We start from the raw sequence: 19,456 nt of genomic DNA on the forward strand, positions 1-19,456 counted from the left end.
CTGCAACTTGATGGGATAGTATTCGTCAGGAGACCTCGTCTTCCCGTTCGACACTTTCGTCCATCCGTTCTCTTGGTCATCGTGTTCGGCAGATGGCTTGGCTTCGGTCTTCGCAGGCTGTTCACCACCAAGTGAAATCTTGCCGTCAAACATTCCAGCCTCCAAGCCAGGCACCATCAAGGCCACAACCTTTCGAACATTCGCGTGGTGTTTGACGGAGCACCATTGGGGCCCGGTGCCATCAGCGAGCATGTACAGAATCAGATTTTGCAAGTCACCCAATTTTACGAAGCTCTGCAGGCGGGAATTTGGCGAGTGCGATATCGAAGGATAGCTGCCTGACTCCTTCTTAGGGAGCTTCTTGCGCTTCTTGCTGGATCTCTCGACAGTCTGCCATTCGCCGCCGCCAGAATCAGAAGGCGAGTCTTTGGCATCGTTGTCAGGTTCACGCAGTGCAGCGAGCGTCTCACCGACGCCCATCAAATTGTCGCCTTCATATTGGCCGCGAGACCGCTTGCGACCGCCCATCTTGGCGCTCAAGTTGGTTGGATTGTGTAGGCAGAGCAATTGTTGTTGTCACAATGTGCAAGATCCGCCTAAAGTTCAGATGTGATGGAAGGAACGAAGGAGCGGCCCGAACTCCCGCCTCTAGCGCGATTCCCCGTGGGTCAAAGCTTCAACGTCCTCGTCCTAGTGTTTGTGACTTGGACAACCCATCTTCAAAATAATGAGCACGATGAGGCTCAGACTGCGATGATACGACCTACTTGTTCCAGGAAGCACCGTCAGCTGGACTTCTCAACGCTTCGCATAGCTGCGCCGCCATCCTTGCCCCTTGTGCGTTGACTCATGGAGGCGCAAGCGCTTATGTAACGACACTGCTTCAAAAGCGATATCTTGTTAGAACTACTTCGCCCAACATCCATTCGACAGACGCAGCGCAATCATGAGAGTCTTACCGCAACCGCATAGAGGACTTCATCCGGCGTACCCAGACTGGACGGAAGGCTCCTTGAGAAATCGTCTTGGCATCTTGGACTTTCTTCTGATAGCTGGGGGTTTGGCACTGCCCTTCTTGTTCAGGCGACGTCAGCCCTTGGCAACTACTATTAAGGCTGCCGCATATATCGGCAGCGGCACCATGCTATGTGTTACTGGCTTGCACTACGTCAGCTGCCGCACTGCCAGAACGTTTCTCGAAAAGCAAGGTATTGAGGTTCCTGATGGCAAGATTGTGGATCGAGTGGGGTGCTTTGACTCGGATGATGCGGTTCTGTCTGGTGGCATCGCGGCTATGTTGGTCTCTTTTGCGAGCAGAAAGCCCCCCAAGGTCCTTGGATGGAAGCGATATGTAGGGACGTTTACGTTAGGAGGCACGCTCGGCGCAACTTTGTGGTACGGGCTTATGTGGTATAGACTTGGCTTTCACAGGTTCGCGCAGATAGCAGCGCACGATGGCGAGCTCGTCAAAGAAGCTGAAAAATGTAAGTCAGTCATAAATTCTTCGCCTCCACATTCAGGTATCGGGGGCCTGGCTGCTTTAAGATTGCCACTACGAGGAACATCAAACGACAGGCCCTCTGGTGCTCAAGTCTCACTTGGCCAGCCTGGCGCTGGACAACAAGCGGAAATTCTCAAAGATGGCCCTCACATCTCGGTACAGATTCCTGGAGAGCGAGAACCAGTACCCAGGCCCCAGACGAATTATGAATGGTCGTCAGACCATGAGATTGAAGACCTTGAGAAGCACATTGCCAAGTTGCGCGAGAGACGACAGCGTGTAGCGCAGGAGAGCGAGTGGCTTTGGGCCTGGCTTTCAGAGAAGGAGGCCGAGTACTACAACAGCGCAGACTCCAAGTCGGACACACCAAATCGCAAGGAGATGTTGCGTTATCTCGACTTGCTCTCCGCAGGCCAAAGACTCACTTGGAGTGAGGTTTCGATGGTCGACTGGATGATAGCAGACTCCCAGAAGAGACTCAACCAAGGGCGCTCAGCATCGGACAATCAAGGCCAAGTGACATGGCGCGCCTCCACAACTACTCAGACTGTACCAGAGGTCGCCCTCACGGGAGCTCGCAACGGAATTCGGGAGTTAGATGGCGTTGAAAATCAGTTGCGGCAAGCAAAGACCGCGATGGCCATAGAGATGGCTGACCCTGACTTCGACATGAAGGAGGACAACCAGGTGTATCACCCCGTGAAGCAGAAGACGGTCAGCGAGAAAGAAATGTTCCTCGAAGCGAGAGAAGCATTGGACAAGCAGCTGGAGGAATTCGCCTTGCAACGTAAGATCTTGGGTCTGATCATCGAGGATAGCCAGAAAAGGACGCAGTAAGCGTCAAAGAAGACTTGAGTGCTGGATCTTTTATCAGGTCACGAGCATGTACGAAAGGAAGAATGAGAGGATCACTGCAGTGGATGGGGTGCAGCTCCAGAATCAAGGGCTGGGAGAAAAAAGCGAAACGGGAATGTGGTCTCCGTATTGTCACAGTTTAGCTGAGGGCCTTCATCATAGCGTGTCAAAGGAGCGACTATCGCACCCTAGGAACTTCTTGCGATGGATCAACCCTCCTGCTTACACATTCCGCCTCCAGCACCATCCAAAGGCTATGACGGATTTCCGGACCCGTTGCCTTTCACGGACAGTTTGTACCTCTTCAACCTCTTCATCTTTTCAAAACTATCATCCAGGCACCTCTCATCTCTACCTTCCTCACACATCTTCATCTCGTAGTGACCATGTCAACCGATCAAAAACGTCAAGAAGTCGCCACATGGCTACAATCCTGGTACGACGTGGCAGATAAATGCGTCCCGCCCAACAGCGTCAAGTTCTTCGCGGAAGACTGTGTCGTTCGTCAGTAACAACCCCTAAAACCACCACACCTTCCCTCACCACACTGACATATACATCAGGCTTCAACAACGCCCCACCCGTCCACGGCGTCCCCAACGCCCAAAAAGAATTCGAATCCATAGCCCCCATCATCGCATGGATGAAGCATGAAAGCCTTGATTTCGGTATGGCAATCACCACATCTACCTTTCCCTCATCGAGGTGATCCTGCAGAGGAGGCTTACTTCCGAATTCAAAAGACATCGTCGACAACAAAATCTACAACGAGTGCAACGTAACGTATGTTTTGAAAGGAGACCCGGAGGAGAAGCAGATCACGATGCATCGGTTCAATTTCTACGAGCGGAACGCAGAGGGGAAGATCACCAAGTGGACGGCGTACTTTGATAGCTCGCCGATGAAGGAGCGGATGGCGAAGATCAAGCCTGGATCGAGGGTCTACTGAGCAGAGAACACCAAGGAACGAGGAGAGTCAAGGGTTGAATAGAAGAAGTCCACTGTTCTTGGATTGCAGAAGCTACGCCGAAACACCTCGCTAATAATGCTGAACCCTGGGTATCATGTTTTCTGGTCCGTTTCCCACCCAATTCAATCTGTCGTGAATTTCTGATTCCGTGAATGAAACGCCTGCTTTTGAGTCTTGCTCTGAAAAATGCCTCATTCTGTGAAGTCTTTCCTTATCGATCGAGCATCTTCAATCGCTGAATGAGGGTTGTAAGAACCCATTCGTGCTGAGACTGCGCCTTGGTTGGATCAAGCTCCAAGCCTGCAAGGGATGGCAGTCAGCTCGAGTGTTTTGGTTATGTTGATGAATGCGGTGGTGGGTATCGTAAGCGAAAGACACTGCTGAAGGCGAAATCGTAGTATCACTCGCGTTTCCCTTATCCAGTTGTCGAACCAGAGGCTCAAGTCTTCATCATCAAGCTCGTCCTCTGAATGTGGAAGTGCGGTCCACGACGACGATACAGCAATGATGAGAGAAGCCTCGTTCGTGTGGAACACAAAGAAACAGTTCACATGAACTCACTGCTTTCTTGGGCGCTGCGTCTCAGTTTGCGGTTGTAGACCTTGCGCTTGTCGTCGCCGCCCCAGTAGAGTTCAAAGGCCTCGGGATGGACCATGGCGCGAGGGTCGTAGTTTGGTTTCTTATCCTCAATTGCTCCGACGACAGCCTCGAGATGCGAAGAAATCTCATCAGGCTTTGCAGGGAAATAGCAGAGGTTGCCATTGCTGCTCACTCGATGGTGGAACATTGGCACTTGCAGAGTGACACGAGGTTGTGTCTCGGGAAAGGTGGGCGAGATGTGCAGCTTCATGTTGAATATGCCGCCATCTAGGTCGGTCATGGGTTCGCCGAGAAGTGTGAGATCCCATACGAAAGGATTCTTCGGATTTGACAAGTTCAACTCCAGTCGAGGGCCACTGTACTGACCTTCGTTCCACTTGTATTGTAGTTGCTTGAATTGGAAGGCAAGTTGAGTAGCCAGCTGTGTGGCGTCTTCAACTTGCTTCATTCCCTTCTGTTCCCAACCCATCTTCTCTTCTTCCAGCTTCTCAAGTATGGCCAAAACTCGTGCCCGAAGTCCCTTGTAGTCGAAGTGGCCTTCCATGCTGTTCGGTGGGTACTCGAACTCCATTCTCTTGAACGCAGTGCCGTCTCGCTGTTCGCCGCCGTAGGTGTTGATACTTCGCAAGTATGCGTCGTAATACCAGAGGAATCGACGTTTCATGAGATCTGCAAATGGATCCCATTGGGTCAGGTCTAGAGCGTTGAAAGTGGCCTCGGCGTCGTACTCGTACGCTGCTGGTTCTGTCGATGGTGTCGTGGTATCGGCCGAGGACACGCTGCCGCTAGGCGATGGCGAATTCTCGAATGGTGTTGACCCAGTGACAGTACGCTTGAGCTTCTTATGCACAGGCTCTGAGGTCTTTTCCGGTTGCATTCCAAGCAGAGCCTCCAGTCGCTGGATGACGGAAATTCGAAGGGTCTCATGTCTGATCTTGGCGACGTAGGCAGTCGGGTTTGGTTCCTCCTTCTTCGCCGTCTCGTGGCCTGGCTCGTTCTCGTATGGGTTGGAGCTCATTAGAGATTGTATGCTCAGTAGTACACTCTCGAGGCCCTGTGCACTGCTCCACTCTTCACCCGGCTGTCCACGCCATGTGCCGAGGATGGAAAGGCAGACCTTACCCTCAGCATAGATGTTGGGGTTGAAACGAGTCTTGCCACCATTTGTCGTAATACAGCGTACGGTAGGAGACTTTATGGGATAGTCCTTGCCAAACTGGAGATCTGTGAGCGGACATGTCCAACTCGCACACCGTTTGCACTCACCTTCATGTCGAATTCGAAGAAGCCAAACTCGTACGGAGTCTCTGGAGGACCAACGATCAAGGCACGGACATTGCGAACATCGCCTTCTCGGAAAGCGACTGCGATAGAAAGGTCGGTGCCTTTCTGAGCGCTCATGAGCTCACGGGTGAGCCGGGCGATCGAGCCAGCCGTGTTGGCGTTCGACATGGTAACGGTGGCGATTCGGAGAGGATGTTGTCGGTACGAGTGGCAGTGGCAGATTGGCAACAAGCTGTGCCACTCATGCCTGGGCGAAGAAAGGTCAGTCAGATGTTGTGTGTCGAGTTGGGAAAGATCAAGTCGGCGAGCCCAGTTGAACAGGTGAAGCGAAGCAGGCAGCTCTCGCGCGCTAGCCGACCGGGGTGCCGCATTAGCGCAGGGCCATCCCTGTCACTTCTCTTTTGCCTCAGGCACGACTTCCTGCCGTCGGTGTTCCAGTTCAGGCTACACATCTTCTGAACAAGAACACATGCCAATCACACAACGACGACCACTTGTTTGAGAAAAGTACATATGCCAATTCTACACACACGAAACTGACCTCCACCCTCCAAAATGGTCGTCTTCGCGCTCCTCATCATCAACAAAGCCGGTGAGCGTGCCCTGAACTCACACCACATAAACCACAAATCTAATCCCGATTCATAGGCGGCCTCATTTACAACCGAACCTTTGCCCCTGGCCTGCAGAAGCTGGATTCGAATGACTACCTCATTCTGGCAGGAACCTTCCATGGCATCCACGCCATATCACGCAGCATAAATCCCGCCCCTCCAGCTCAGCCCGCTCCTGGGAGCAGAAAGCCTCCCACGACTGGTATTGAAAGCCTGGAGAGCAGTCATTTCAGACTGACTTGCTTTCAAACTCCGACTGGAGTCAAGTTCTTACTCTTTACGAGTCCGGAGCAGCCCAACACGGAGCTGGTAATCCGGAGGTGTTACGAGATCTATGGAGACTTTGTGATGAAGAACCCTTTCTACAGCATGGAGATGCCCATTCGCGTGGAAAAGTTTGACCGAGCGCTCGGCGGCTATCTCGTGAGGCCGTCATAGTCATTATTACAATGGCGAGAAAAGCAAAAACTTGTCCTCTGGATGATCATCTCCGTCAAGCAGGTGCTCATCTTCCCCAAACCGTGTTCGGGCCGTATGGCGCTACTCTGTGGCCATGCTATGGTGCAGGAGATTCTACCTCAGCACAGTCTTGCTGTCCTGGAGGTTACACGGCTCCCATGGCACGGGCGTCGTCTTAGCACAACCATGCCAAGGAGACGCCGATCTTGGCTACTACTTCACGCCGCCAGAGCACATGAAATCTTTAAACTGTAGCAAGAACGCAGGAGAGCGGACTGAGACGAAAGGGCAACACAGCAGTGATTGTACCCAAGGAGACACTTCCCGCGCGCGGGAAGTTCGCTGATGTATTAAAGTATCCAAACTGTCGCAATGACCAGCATATACACAGCAAAAGCAAACGCCTCAGGTCATGGCATGTGTTCGCACACCGTGTCGTGTTGTGCGCCACAGCTGAATCGTACAGGCCGTTGACCCCTATCGTCCCAAGACTGACTGTGGTCTTTCCCTCGAACTCTTTCTCTTCGCGACTCGGTCTCGATGGTCGGGTGTTTAGCAGCAGTCCATGCAGCACTGTGGGATAGTATGTCAGTTCTCGTGTTATCCACAACTTGAGTCGCATCCTCTCTCTCACCTCGCAGCAGTCGGCGCAGCATTCACATCCCTCCTCGCAGACGAAGCAACAGCACAGCGTCGCAAGACAGGCGCCCAAGCAGCCGCGATCCTTCGACTGGCGTGGCGGTGGTGCCTGCTGTTGTGGTGGGTAGTATTGCATTGGTTGCTGAGGTGGTGGTCCTTGTGGGTAGCCACCGCTATCACATGTTAGCTGGGACATCGCCAATCCTTGCGAGGTCGCCTTACTATGACTGCGGTGGGTATTGTGGTTGACCATACTGTGGCTGACCGCCGTAGTAGCCCTGGTTCGACATTGTGATGTTGATGACTGAAGGAATGTCAGTGGCACAGCTCTGCGATCGCGGGCTCAATGTGTCCAAGTTGCGGCGTACAGTTTGGAAAGAGTCGAAAAGGTTTGTCTTGTGATGCCGAGTGAGATGAAAGTGACGAACGAGTGGTGGGCGGCGAGGGTTTAGGGATGCGCTCGGAGTGAGGTCGAGAAAGTTGAGAAGAGGCGGGCGCGGTGGAGGAAAGTAGTAAGTGACAGGTGAAGGATGCGATCTGCTGCTCTGGTCTGGTTCCAGCGGCTGGGGAGCGGCGCTATCTTTGGCTTGAAGCTTGCGCGGGTTTAAGCTGCTGATTTCAATGGAACACGTCTTTTGACGATGGAGATCAAGCCCGACTTTTTATTCAAACCTGCGAAACAGCGACAAACGCTTGCCAGCGATTCGCGCAGGCCCGGCTCGCTCTGCGGCAATGGAATTACGACGACACTGATGAAAGGTCTCAGCCACGCTACTAAACGAAGCAAGTTGGCACGGAAGAGGATCCAGTCAAGTGCCACATCGCCTCTTCTTTGCTGCACTCTGCTCACCTAACGAAGGCTCGAGCTACTATACAGCACTGCCACCGCTGCTCATACTTCATGCATGCACACGTCGGCGTGGTTTCAACAAGACATCGCTGAAATGATGGCGATGTCATCAACGACCTGGTCTTTGCCCTACCACGCTATCCCTAATCTTGGGAGGAACTGCAATGCTTGTCGGTTCTGCCGAGACATTGAAGCTTTTCATCGACGGGCCGACAATGCTTGGCTGTATTCCTGGACAGCTTTTGCCGACTCTGACGAAGGACAAGATAAGAGCCTGTTCACCCGAACACTCTCACTGGGATCTTGAGTCTGGTCGCGAACACCTTTGGATTGATGGCCCGGGTATTTCGTTCAGGCCGGACCAGCCAACCTCACGAACAGGAAGCATTTCGACCGTATTACCTCACAATCGTAAACATCTCTGAATCACCATAGCAGAGACGGGCAGCTCTGTGAATCGTAACCTGGAGTACTGGACACTGCTTCTTGGAACAGTGCACATTGCTCTCTGCCTACGGATACGATTGCGACCAAGCCACCCAGTAGCTTGTACAAAGACCTGCTTGGCCCTTAACCCACTAGCCTCGTCGTTCTACTCAGTAGTACGCATGCACATGCAACAGCCGATTCTCCTCTTGTTCACAAGCAGCTATCCTCCTAGTCGCACTTAACACCATTCAGACTTGCGATTGATGGAATGAATCCTCGACTTTTAGCGGAAGACCCCGGGTGCGCATTGCGAATGCTGCACGTTCGCCGGCTCTTGGCACTCTCTGGCGATACAAGGTCTTGACCTCCGCAACATCAGCATCTGCGGTCCACTGGCTCGAGACAGACGATTTTTACATATCCTCACAACAACCAGTGACACATGCTCGACGGGACACAGCCGGCGCTTAGAGGCACCTGAGACCTCTTCCCGTTCGCCACGCGCCGTCCTCCGGCCGTTCGTGGCCGCCGATAGCGCTCGACGATGGCCAAGACCGCAATATGGTCTCGGGAACTGCTCTCCCGACTTGACTGGAAGATGGTAGGTCGACACCACAGACGTTCTACTACAGGGCTGTGGCCAAAAGATTTCGTGATCGCGGAAAACGGGCAACAGGATAAGTAGGCAACACGCTCATCGATTTCCCTTGTGTATTCTACAGTCTCTTCCTACAATGGCGTGTCTGTATGACTGATGAGCAGAGCAAACTAATCTCAGCGCATGCCTGGACTGGTCACGGAGGCAAAGTAGGAGGCGGTCCAATCAATCGCTTCGCATGCCACGGCAGTTTCGCCAAGTCGATACTCGTCGACTTTGGAGCGACGGTGTCTGTGTCATTCAGTCATTTGAGTCGAAGAAGAACGTGAGGTGCCTCTGATGTATGAGTGCATGGAGAGTGTGCGCTAGGAGGAGATGGAGGTGGTAGGGTTTGAGGTTGTCTTGGAGAGTGAAAAGGGAAAATATCGTGTTCTCAGCTGAATCTGAGTAATACCTTGGTATGTACATGTCAACGCCAGTGAATATACCGAGATGAATGCGTTTCGCTTTCGTCAAATGATTCCCTCGCCGATAGAATGCCAATGCCGTCGACCATCATCAATTCGCCTCGCAATGCTTTCAAACGCCATACCATGCAAAGGGTCATTCACTCATCCTGCTCCAGCAAGCTAAGCACATCCAACTCCGTCCTAACAATCCTCGTGAATTCCTGCCGACTCATCCCACTCGCTTTCGCCAATCTGAACAGACTCTTCACATCGGTGCTGATATGCTGCTTGATAGCGAGCTGAGCCGTGTCGGAATCTCCAGTCGAGCTCATCTCAGCCGCCCTCTCTTCCAGCTTGTCTATACTCGAGTGGGAGCTCGTCGGTGAGATGGGCCTAGGCATGGAGATATCGTGTTCACCATCCAGACTTCGCTCCCGTCCTGTGTGTACTGCTGAGTCGTGAGGCTGCTTCCACCCCGCGTGTGGTTGTAATGAGCTGAGGTAGTCTGCTTGGTCGGCGATCCCGTTGCTGGTTGAGGTTTGAGGTTGCTGTAATAGGGAGTCTCCACGAAGGCTGCCCCCTTGATCACCCATGTCTTCGTCTGGATCGTGAGGGTCCATAGCTGGTTGCACTTCTGAGCCGTATCTTTCGTAGTAGTCCCTTTCTGATCTGTCTTGCGTTTGCGAGCGGTTTGTCATTTGTAGTATTGATGAAGAGTTTGGTGCCGGGGAGCGGTTTGCAGGTGTCCTAGAAGCGGGTGTCTTGTTGTATGAGTCCCAGTAGTCGTCATCGTCATCCTCCTCCTGTTCAGCCTTTTGTGTCGCCTCGTTGGCAGACGGTACTGCTATTGATCGACTGCTTCCTGCCTCGTTCGCTTCTGAGGGCGAGTCGAACCATTCTGTGCCATCCTCGAGATCGTCCAACGTCCGCAGCTCGAAAAGCTTCCAACCTGCCTCTTCCCCGCCCCGTTCGTCCTTTTCACACCATACGAAGATGGGCAGCAGTCCAAACTGCTCCACCTCAATCCTCGCCTGCAACGTCTCTTGATCCAATCTTCGATACTTGGCCGTATTTGTCTCTTCAAGCTCAAGTTCTCCCGACACTGGATGCGGCTCTAGATCCATGCGCTCAACCACAGATGGCAGCTTTTTTGCTCTTTGAGAATCCCATGACAGCAGCGGCAACCAGCCATCACTACCAGCAGAATCGCCCGCGAGGTAATTGACACGTTGTCTGAGGAGTGGCGAAAGAAGCGGTAGGAGGACTGGTGGCGGTCTGGGGGCAGCGAAGGAGGTGGGAAGGCAGGCAAGGAGCGGCGGGAGCAGGTCGCGTGAATTGGGCGGCGGGGCGAGATGCATGCTGCGGTGTGTGTATATTGTAGAGAAAGACAACGACAGAGCTAACCGGCGTGGCGAGAAGGAAGGCGTAGGTAAGTGAATGACAGCGGTGGGAGGGCTGTGGTTAGGTCACACGGGAGAGGTGAGGTGAGGTGAGGTGTTGCAACAAGTGGTGGTGGTGGTGGAGGAGTAGAAAGGTACAGTACAGGTGGTACTTAGCTGCAGGACGGTGTAGTTCGGCGCATTAATTCACATGCTGCTCGCACGAAGGGATGCGACGGCGTGGTTAGTGGTTACTAACATTTGCCGTGGAGTCTTGGGGGGCTGTGAGTGACGTGCGCTGGGCGGGCAAAGGGAGACTCTTTGCCGCAGCGACGTCCGTGCGCAATACTCGCCGGGCGAGGCTGGCCGGTTCACGTGCAACGCCAACCTCACTCTTACTCCTTCACCGCATTCTCGCATTTTTGTTGAGTCCCGCGCTGCATCCTTCACCTCATTCACTCACCTCGACTTGCCGGCCCGTCGGCATCATTCCGCAGTTCGGACTATATTCTCGCTGTCTTATCACTCTCTCTTGCGGTAGCATCGCGGTCTGGCCGGCTAGCCCTACTACCGCCGCAACTTGTTTCAGCCAAGCCTTTCCACTACAATAGCCCGCCTTTCATTGGCACGCTCCCACCAGACCTCATTCACATCCCAAGCAACACGTGCACACGCACCCGCTTAACCAGACCCTGCAGCCATCCACTCTACTCTCGACGTGACGCGCGCGGGGAGCCTGTTGCTTCACTCTGCGTCAGACACACTGACACTGCAGCCGCGACGGTCGACCATGTCTCGAACGGACGGTGTCTCTACATCAAGGCCTTTGTCCTTACTCGACCTGCTCCGCGAGTGTTTCATGGCGTTCCGAGGACTCGAGCAGCTTAGACGCATGTCTTCACGCGACATATGGCTGCCTTTTTGCCCAGGTGTTGGGAGTTGACCTTCTCACTTTCTCTTTGCATCTCTTTCCCTCTCTAGAAGATACATTCGCTTGTACATTTTGCCCGTGCAGGTAACGCGGCCTATTCATTCCTTCTCTTAACAGTCCTAATCCTTAACGCTTAAGCGGCTGGCTGCTATCCAATGGACTTCCTCAAAAGCATCTTGTTTGCATTACTGTCGTTCATTATTACTTTCGCTCTTTCAGCACCGGCTATTGTAACGACTGTCGTTACAGTCACTGCCCCAGAGGCGACACCATCAGCATCAGCATCGACTCACGAATCTGGAGGCGAAGAACACATCGTCATCATCGACAAGAACGCACCAGTACCACCACAGGTCGCCGAAGTCCTCAAACGCCTGGATCTGGATGAAGGCCACTCCGATGTCCGCCATGTCTTCAACAACAGCGCATTCCAAGGCTTCGCCGCATCGATGAAATCGCACTGTCTCGATCTCCTAGCCAACATGTCCGACGTCTCCATGGTCGAAAAAGCCGTCACGGTCAGCAGAGCAGACATGGCCCGCCACGACGCCCCATGGGGTCTGCAACGAATCTCGACATCTTCTGATTTCGCCGGTAGTCCCCAGGACATGGACTACACATACACTTACACCGACAACAATCTCGGCGAAGGCTCCGACGTCTACATCATCGACACAGGCATCTACACCTCGCACAACGTCTTCAACGGCCGCGCCTCGATGCTGTGGTCCTTCGACGGCGACATGGACGACAAAGACGGCCACGGCACGCACGTAGCAGGCACAGCAGCCGGCTCGATCCTCGGCGTCGCCTCCAACGCCAACATCTACGGCGTCAAAGCCCTCGACGCCGACGGCGGCGGCTGGTCCTCCAACGTCGTCGCCGCCATCGACTACGTAATCCAACGCCACGACTCCCAGAAGAAATCCACCCCCAACTCCAACTTCGCCGGCAGCGTCATCTCCATGTCCCTCGCGACCTCCGAACCCGTCACGGCAATCACCCAAGCCGTCACCGCCGCCCTCTCCGCCGGAATCCACACCATCGTCGCCGCTGGGAACGCCGCCACAGACGCCTGCACCTCCTCGCCCGCCTCATCAGGCGGAACGCACGGCTCCGCCTTAACAATCGGCGCCATCTCCATAACCAACACCCCGGCGTCCTTCACCAACTACGGCTCCTGCGTCGACCTCTACGCCCCCGGCGTCGACATCGTCTCGAGCTGGATCGGCTCCCCAAATATGGTCAACGTCCTCTCCGGGACGTCCATGGCGACCCCGCACGTCACGGGCATCGTGGCGGTCGCAATGGCGGGGAACGCGACGCTGGCGAGGAATCCGGGGCTCATGAAGGAGTCGGTGAGGATGGTGGCTGTGGATGTCGGGAATGGGGTGCTGGTGGCGAATAATGGGATTCGGCAGGGGGCGAGTGGGAATGGGAAGAGAGAGGTTGTCGATGGGAAGGGCAAATGGGAGAGGGCGTTTTCGGGGCTGGATGCGTCGGGGAGTTGTAGGAGGGAGAGTGAGAGCACGACGGCCGCGTGGCTCTGCAATGCGAGAAGATGACGAGGTCCCTTTTTGTTGGGACGTTTTCATGATGGCTGACAGGGGAAGCGGGGGTTAGACTCACGGCTGGCTGTATCATAGACTTTTTCTACGGATACGGAGGATCGCGAAGTACAGGGCAAAAGAGATGCGTTTTCGACCGCAATTTATACTCGTTCGGGGTGCAAATTTCCGTCTGTATCCCAAGAATGGGGTAGTTGCGCACACCTGAGTGTAGCAGTGGACAGCGCCGGCTTAGGCAGTCGGCAGTACAGAGCGAACATGTTGCCTATGGAATTTATTGACCTTCATGAAAGGCTTATCTTGCTCGTCCGCGCCAGCTCTTTCCCCGCATAAATGTCTCTATGATCATAATACACGGACGGTAAAGCCATGCCTTGCCTGGGTATGTGGGACGCGGTCTGTTAAGTTCCAGAGGTAGGGTGAGATGTTCGACCAGAATCTTGCGTACAGCAGGGCTGCAGGCAATGAGGCCGTGAATGAAGGCGCGAAGCCGAGCACTCCAGCTGAAGGTTACTACTGATTCCAGGTCATATGGATGCCGCGCCTTGTGCAAGTGCCTTTCCACAGCATCTTGTGTAGGGCTGCTACATACATGTCTCAGCTCTTCCAAGGTCTATGCTCTTTCTTCCAGGATAAGCTATTGCCTAAGTCATCTGTGCAAAGTGGGGGATTCTTTGGCGATGCAATAATCCGATGGCTGTTAAGTTCGACACAATAATACCGTCGCATACCTTCCAGTGACACGTGTCTCATTACTTCGGTTCATACAGCTAGGCAAATGTAGTGTGCGGATAGCCACTTGTCCCGAAATTGCACACTCGCGCACTGTGGCCGGCCTTCATGCATAACGAGAATGTGTTGACCAGTAAAGAAACCGGCGGCCGCCTACCTCATAGGTACTAACGCACGCCGCCTATAAGACAACCTTCTAACCTCACCTCTACACTTCGTCTCGTCTCTTTATATACTAAAGCAATCGTATCGGATTCTAACATCTCGTTCAGTGTTATTAATAGCGCTATCTACCTGTAGAATTCTACTCTTATACTCTTAAGGTATTTACGAGCCTTCCTACTACTTTTTATAATCTCTTCGTCGAATCTTTACTTCTAATCTTAGTATAATAAAAAATCTTCTCTTTCTAGCTACTACCGCTTTAGCGCCGAGGCTATCTAATAGCTAGTATCGGGATTCGAAGCGTTCGAAGCGTTCTTTAGAGGAGGAGGAGAGTAGTATCTATATAGTTATCGTTACGTATTACTACGACCGATTTAGTAATAAGTTCTAGTAATACTATTAAGCTTTAGGGGATTCCCTAGTATATACGATAGGGTACGTCTAGCGTTACTCGAACTTACTAGAAATATTAGTAAGTCGTATTATAACTTATAGGTAAGATCTTACGTTTTTATACCTCTTTTAGTATTTTTAGTCTAAGCTCGTATCTCTTTTATATAGGAGTTCTTCGTAATAGATAGATCTCGGTAGGGTTAGAGGGATTATCCTTTAACGCCGCTATATCTCGATATCGTTTTCGGTATCTCGACGGTATAGGATTTAAGTATAGGATAGGTAAGAAAATATATAATATAATATATAGGATAGAATCTATCCTCGTTATTTGTTCTTAGATTTTAATAGAGATTAGTAATCGTCTATTACTAACTCGTACGTACTATATAGCGTATATATCCTTAATTACTTTAAACTTATTACGTCCCGTAAAGTAGTAGATAGGTATCCTATAACTTTCGTCTACGGCCTTTTCGGAGTATTAAAGAACTTTTCTAAAGATAGTATAGTAATAATAAAGACCTCTATATATATAGCGATATCTTCTTACTTATAATCTACCGCCGCCGCGTATCGCGTTTATATAACTAGTAGTATAATTTCTTACGGGTAGTATAATAGCTAGCGCGCTAAGCCGGTCTTATACCCGAAGTAGTAGTATAAACGAGGCCGTACTTATAGCTACGCCGCCTATCGCGTCTAGTTTATAAGCGTATATCCTAATACGGTAAAGCGTTTTACCTCTCGCGTTTTACCGTTCGTTTAAAGAGCTACTATATCGACGTCGGAATCGTAGCTATAGTACGGATAGTTAGGTACTTTAATAGTTTATACCCTAACTTCTTCCCGCTATACGTATTTCTCGAGGAACGTAGATTAATACCTACTATCTTCTTTAAACCGCTAAATCCCTCTATACGATAAACCGAATTAGAAGGAAAGATCGGGGCGAGCTAGGCTATACGGTATATATAGGCCTATTTTTACCGGCGCTACCTATACTACCTAATTAAATAAGACCTATTAGCTACCTAGGGTTACGGCCGTACTATCGTCCGATCGTTATTATTATAATATTATATCTATATATCGCTATACTTTCGAGGTACCGTAGACGGTATATTAACTCTACCTTTTTATAGACCGTAGCTACTATTTTATATCGATAAGGAGTATATAGGCTTTAAATATTCCGATCCGCCGACTACTCTTCTTACGCCCTCCGTAGGAGAGCGCGAATTCTCCGTTCTATCGATCTATAACTTTAGCCGAACTAACTAGCTTATAGATCTTCTATATAGACTACTACTAGTTTCTAATATACGAGATATACTATCGTTCGGTTCTAACTCTTAATCGAGCCGCTTTACGGTTAAGACCTCGCGGCCGAAGAAAAGGAGACGTAACCCGAGAATAGTCGGGGGCTTCCTATATACTTATAATAGCTATTCTATAGTCTTTAACTAAGAGGTTAATTGTACTAAATACGCTAAAAGCTATCTCTTATAGTATAATAGAGCTTATACCTATCCCCTCTATATAAAGGCTTTCTACTAGCTAAAGGACCTCTAAAAGTACTAAAGATCTATATATAGATATAGTATTACGCCTATCGTCTTAAGTACCTATATTCCGAAAAACGGTGTAAAGTTAACTAATATTACCTCCGACTCTTCGAATACGCTAGCTCTATTTTCTAACTACTAGATTAATACTTCTCGGCTTCTATAAAATACGTCTTTAGAGTACTAGTAATTTATCGAATTACCTAGAGCTACGATACTAATCCCTTAGGAATCGAGCTTTAAAGCTACGTCGTCTACCTATAATATCTACTCGCCGCTAGACGTAAATAGCGAATTTCGTATTATTAGACTTCGGCCCTAGTATTTAGGAGGTAATAAGATCGAATACGAACTAATATCTTATCGACCGGGCGGTATTACCTACGATATACTATCCTACGTCTAGGGTAAGATACCGATAGAAGAGGTTATATACGTTAATAGGTATAGTATACTAGTAAGGTCTAACCTTTACTCCGTACTACGGAGTTTACGAGAGCTAGATCGGTCTCGCTACTTTTAGGTTAACGTAATTTATATTAATTAGGTAGATTATAATAAAAAAGCCTCCTAAGTATAGATAATATCCTCGATTTACGGTAACGCGGCTATAGTCTACGTCTAGCTAGGCGAATATAATAAAAATAGTACGCTAGCTATAGAGTTTATAGGATATATAGAGAGTCTATACGACCTAAGATCTAGAATATAGAACGTAGAAAAGTAGTTAGTACTAATAAGTCTAATAAGTCGATAATAGTTCTTACGCCTTTAGGTAATCTAGGAGGTTACGCTAGTATAGCGCGCGACTTTATACTACGGTAATACTTAAGTATTTTAGATAGCCTTCGAATAGGCCGTAACTCTTCTCTAATCGGAGGCCTTTAGATTATCTTATAGGAGTTAATAATCGCTAATTCCTAGCGCTATTAACGATATTAGTTAACTCGGCGCGGTACGCTTAGTTTATACGAAAAGTACTTTATATAGAGTTAATATAGATAGTAAAGTAGCCGAATTTCGCTTATTATTAAGCGATCTTATTTCCGCCTCGTAGTTTCTAGAATATAGCGATCGACGCGATAGAGTATATACGCTTCTAGTACTAGCTAAAAATAGCTAAGATATATACTATCGATATTAGATAATATAGCCGCTATAGAATCCGCCTCCTATAGCTTATAGACTTAATAAATAGCCTAACCTCTCTTCCGACAGTTTAAATATAAGTCGAGAGGTAGGATCTATATAGACTCCTAAAAATAGTTATCGCTCTCCGATATAAAGTATAGCGCGGAATCTCTAGTAAAACCGTTTTACTCTCCGCGTTAACTACTCGATATCGGGGCTATAGGTCTATAAGTAGATTCTCCTACTAGCGTCTAACGAAGAGAGTTCTACTGTTCTCGATACGTTATATCGACTATAAGGAATCGATCTTAATCTTCTATTTTAGGCGATAGACTTTAGATCCGTACCCTTTTACGTCGCTAAAGATCTACGCTCGCTATACGTATATTAAGTTAGAAGGATAAATAGTAATCCTCTCGTCGGACTTATATCGCTAGACGGCTCCTACTATAACGTATACGGATCTCTACGGGCTAAATTTAGTCGAGACTAGGGCTTTAAAGACGACGAGAATATTAATAGTAGTATAACGGCTTTATACGTAGTATACCTATTAGGTTAGTTTAAAATAGTAAAATTACTTCTCGAAGCTAGAGCCGACCTAAATTATCGGGATCTAAGTCCTAACCTCTTAGGATTTAGTTATAGCGGATAACGTCTTAGATAGACGCTATTATACTATACGTATCGCTTAGGGAACCCTTTAATTATTTAATTACTACTAGAGGTAGGCGCTAGTCTAGATCTTATAGATAACGCTAATACGGACCTAATATATATAGGCGCTAGTCTAGATCTTATAGACTACGCTAATACGGACCTAATATATATAGGCGTACAGTTTTAAATAGAAGAGCTTTCCTTTACTAGGTTACCTCGTATAAAACGAATAGAGGAACGAGATTACCTATTTATAAATAGCTTTATCTTAGACGAGTTTAACGAGCTTCTTAATACTTCGTAACGCGGTAATATCGCTAAGGATTAGCTAGCGTTAGGGGGCTACGATCGAGGAAACTTAGATACGCTAGACGCCCTCTAGCGGACTCTTATCGTAGATCGAGGTCCGAAAGGTACTAACCTACCCGCGTACTATAAACGAGCCCTCGAATCTACTATAGGGCTTAGCGTCGATAGGATAGATATAAATTATCTTAGAGTATCCGAAGATAACGCGCTATTAAATAAATTCTTAAATCGTATAGAAGGTACCGTCTAGAATAGGCGATTATTTCGAAGCCGGAGATATAGAAGACTTAGGCTTTATCTAAAAGCTACTTAAGTAGGTAATAGTAATTACTAAAAATAGATATACTATATAATCCTAAGTAGCTAACCGTTAATATTTATAGTAATTTATATTATAGTAGGTCTTAGCGTACTAATTGTACTACGAAAAGTTAAGGGTAAATACTACCGAGTTATTAGCGAGTATTTTATATATAGCGTAATAGACGGTTAGGGTATAGATATATTATTACAATAGCGAAGAGACAAAGCACGCCCCGAAGAGACGTAAATATTAGAAAGCGACCTCTCGCTATAGATCGAGAAGTTTCTACTAGTTTAAATAACTAGTACGAGTATTAACGCGGCTAGCCGTATACGGAAGTTCTCTAACCGCGATACTAGGAAGATTACGTATATAGAGACGTTTACTCGGAGATTAGTTAAAATCTATATTATATATATTTTATATTAACGGTAGAGTAAAGCTATAAGACTTTTAGTAGAGAAGAGGTCCTAGATAAGGGTAAAAGATACGTTTAGCGTACGGTTAGGCTTAGCTATCTAGGACTTATCGTAATATATAGTTAGTAAGTAAAAGCCGCTATAGAAGTCGTTTTATATATCTCGAGGTAAAGTTTAAGCCCTATTAACTTAATTATATCCCTTTTTACGTTAAAACAACCTAGCCTAAGGATTCTATTATACGTATTACGTCCGCGTTATAAGGCAAGTCCTTACTCCGATAGTAATTCTAGTCTTCGAAAATAGTATCGCTAATACCGCCGACGTCTTAATCGTATAAGTAGCTAAACGCTTATCTAAAGGTAATCGGCGTAGTATAAGCGTCGCCTAGGAGTTTAAAGCCGTCCGAGTCCGCTTTACGAATAACGAAAGGGAACGGGGCGCTACTAAAAAGATAAATACTATTACCCTACCTAGATATAGAAAGTACCTAGGCTATAATCTTTCCGCCGTAAACTTTAACGATTACAAAGTTCTAAGTCAAGTCTATTATAGTATATAGTCCGTATAGAGGTCTCCTCCGCTCCTATAGTAATACCTATCGAATAAGCGTAGATAATAACTCTACGTAACTAGCTCTATTAGCTTC

The 19,456-nt window shown here is 48.9% G+C and overlaps 7 protein-coding genes across 7 annotated transcripts; 4 read left to right on the forward strand and 3 right to left on the reverse strand.

The window, feature by feature from the left end:
• Nucleotides 1-946: 946 nt before the first annotated feature.
• On the forward strand, nt 947-2,338 carry M409DRAFT_52340 (uncharacterized protein; the record flags this gene model as incomplete). Its single annotated transcript, XM_033812058.1, has 1 exon — nt 947-2,338. The coding sequence occupies one exon, from the start codon at nt 947-949 to the stop codon at nt 2,336-2,338; it is 1,392 nt and encodes a 463-aa protein (XP_033670737.1).
• A 404-nt stretch (nt 2,339-2,742) lies between these two features.
• Nucleotides 2,743-3,305, forward strand: M409DRAFT_20263 (uncharacterized protein; the record flags this gene model as incomplete). The annotated part of the gene is made up of 3 exons (XM_033805300.1): nt 2,743-2,860; nt 2,920-3,024; nt 3,100-3,305. 3 exons carry the CDS (start codon nt 2,743-2,745, stop codon nt 3,303-3,305), a joined length of 429 nt encoding a protein of 142 aa, XP_033670738.1.
• Nucleotides 3,306-3,873: 568 nt separating this feature from the next.
• Nucleotides 3,874-5,378, reverse strand: M409DRAFT_20264 (uncharacterized protein; the record flags this gene model as incomplete). The annotated part of the gene is made up of 2 exons (XM_033805301.1): nt 3,874-5,142; nt 5,193-5,378. 2 exons carry the CDS (start codon nt 5,376-5,378, stop codon nt 3,874-3,876), a joined length of 1,455 nt encoding a protein of 484 aa, XP_033670739.1.
• A 387-nt stretch (nt 5,379-5,765) lies between these two features.
• M409DRAFT_20265 (uncharacterized protein) lies at nt 5,766-6,262 on the forward strand (the record flags this gene model as incomplete). The annotated part of the gene is made up of 2 exons (XM_033805302.1): nt 5,766-5,802; nt 5,859-6,262. 2 exons carry the CDS (start codon nt 5,766-5,768, stop codon nt 6,260-6,262), a joined length of 441 nt encoding a protein of 146 aa, XP_033670740.1.
• A 573-nt stretch (nt 6,263-6,835) lies between these two features.
• On the reverse strand, nt 6,836-7,212 carry M409DRAFT_20266 (uncharacterized protein; the record flags this gene model as incomplete). Its single annotated transcript, XM_033805303.1, has 3 exons — nt 6,836-6,856; nt 6,918-7,095; nt 7,145-7,212. The coding sequence occupies 3 exons, from the start codon at nt 7,210-7,212 to the stop codon at nt 6,836-6,838; spliced, it is 267 nt and encodes an 88-aa protein (XP_033670741.1).
• A 2,194-nt stretch (nt 7,213-9,406) lies between these two features.
• M409DRAFT_20267 (uncharacterized protein) lies at nt 9,407-10,606 on the reverse strand (the record flags this gene model as incomplete). The annotated part of the gene is made up of 1 exon (XM_033805304.1): nt 9,407-10,606. The coding sequence occupies one exon, from the start codon at nt 10,604-10,606 to the stop codon at nt 9,407-9,409; it is 1,200 nt and encodes a 399-aa protein (XP_033670742.1).
• Nucleotides 10,607-11,713: 1,107 nt separating this feature from the next.
• Nucleotides 11,714-13,123, forward strand: M409DRAFT_20268 (uncharacterized protein; the record flags this gene model as incomplete). Its single annotated transcript, XM_033805305.1, has 1 exon — nt 11,714-13,123. One exon carries the CDS (start codon nt 11,714-11,716, stop codon nt 13,121-13,123), a length of 1,410 nt encoding a protein of 469 aa, XP_033670743.1.
• Between the last annotated feature and the right edge of the window lie 6,333 nt (nt 13,124-19,456).

The sequence above is a fragment of the Zasmidium cellare genome, assembly GCF_010093935.1.
Source record: "Zasmidium cellare ATCC 36951 unplaced genomic scaffold M409scaffold_9, whole genome shotgun sequence".
NCBI classification, from domain to species: Eukaryota; Fungi; Ascomycota; class Dothideomycetes; order Mycosphaerellales; family Mycosphaerellaceae; genus Zasmidium; species Zasmidium cellare.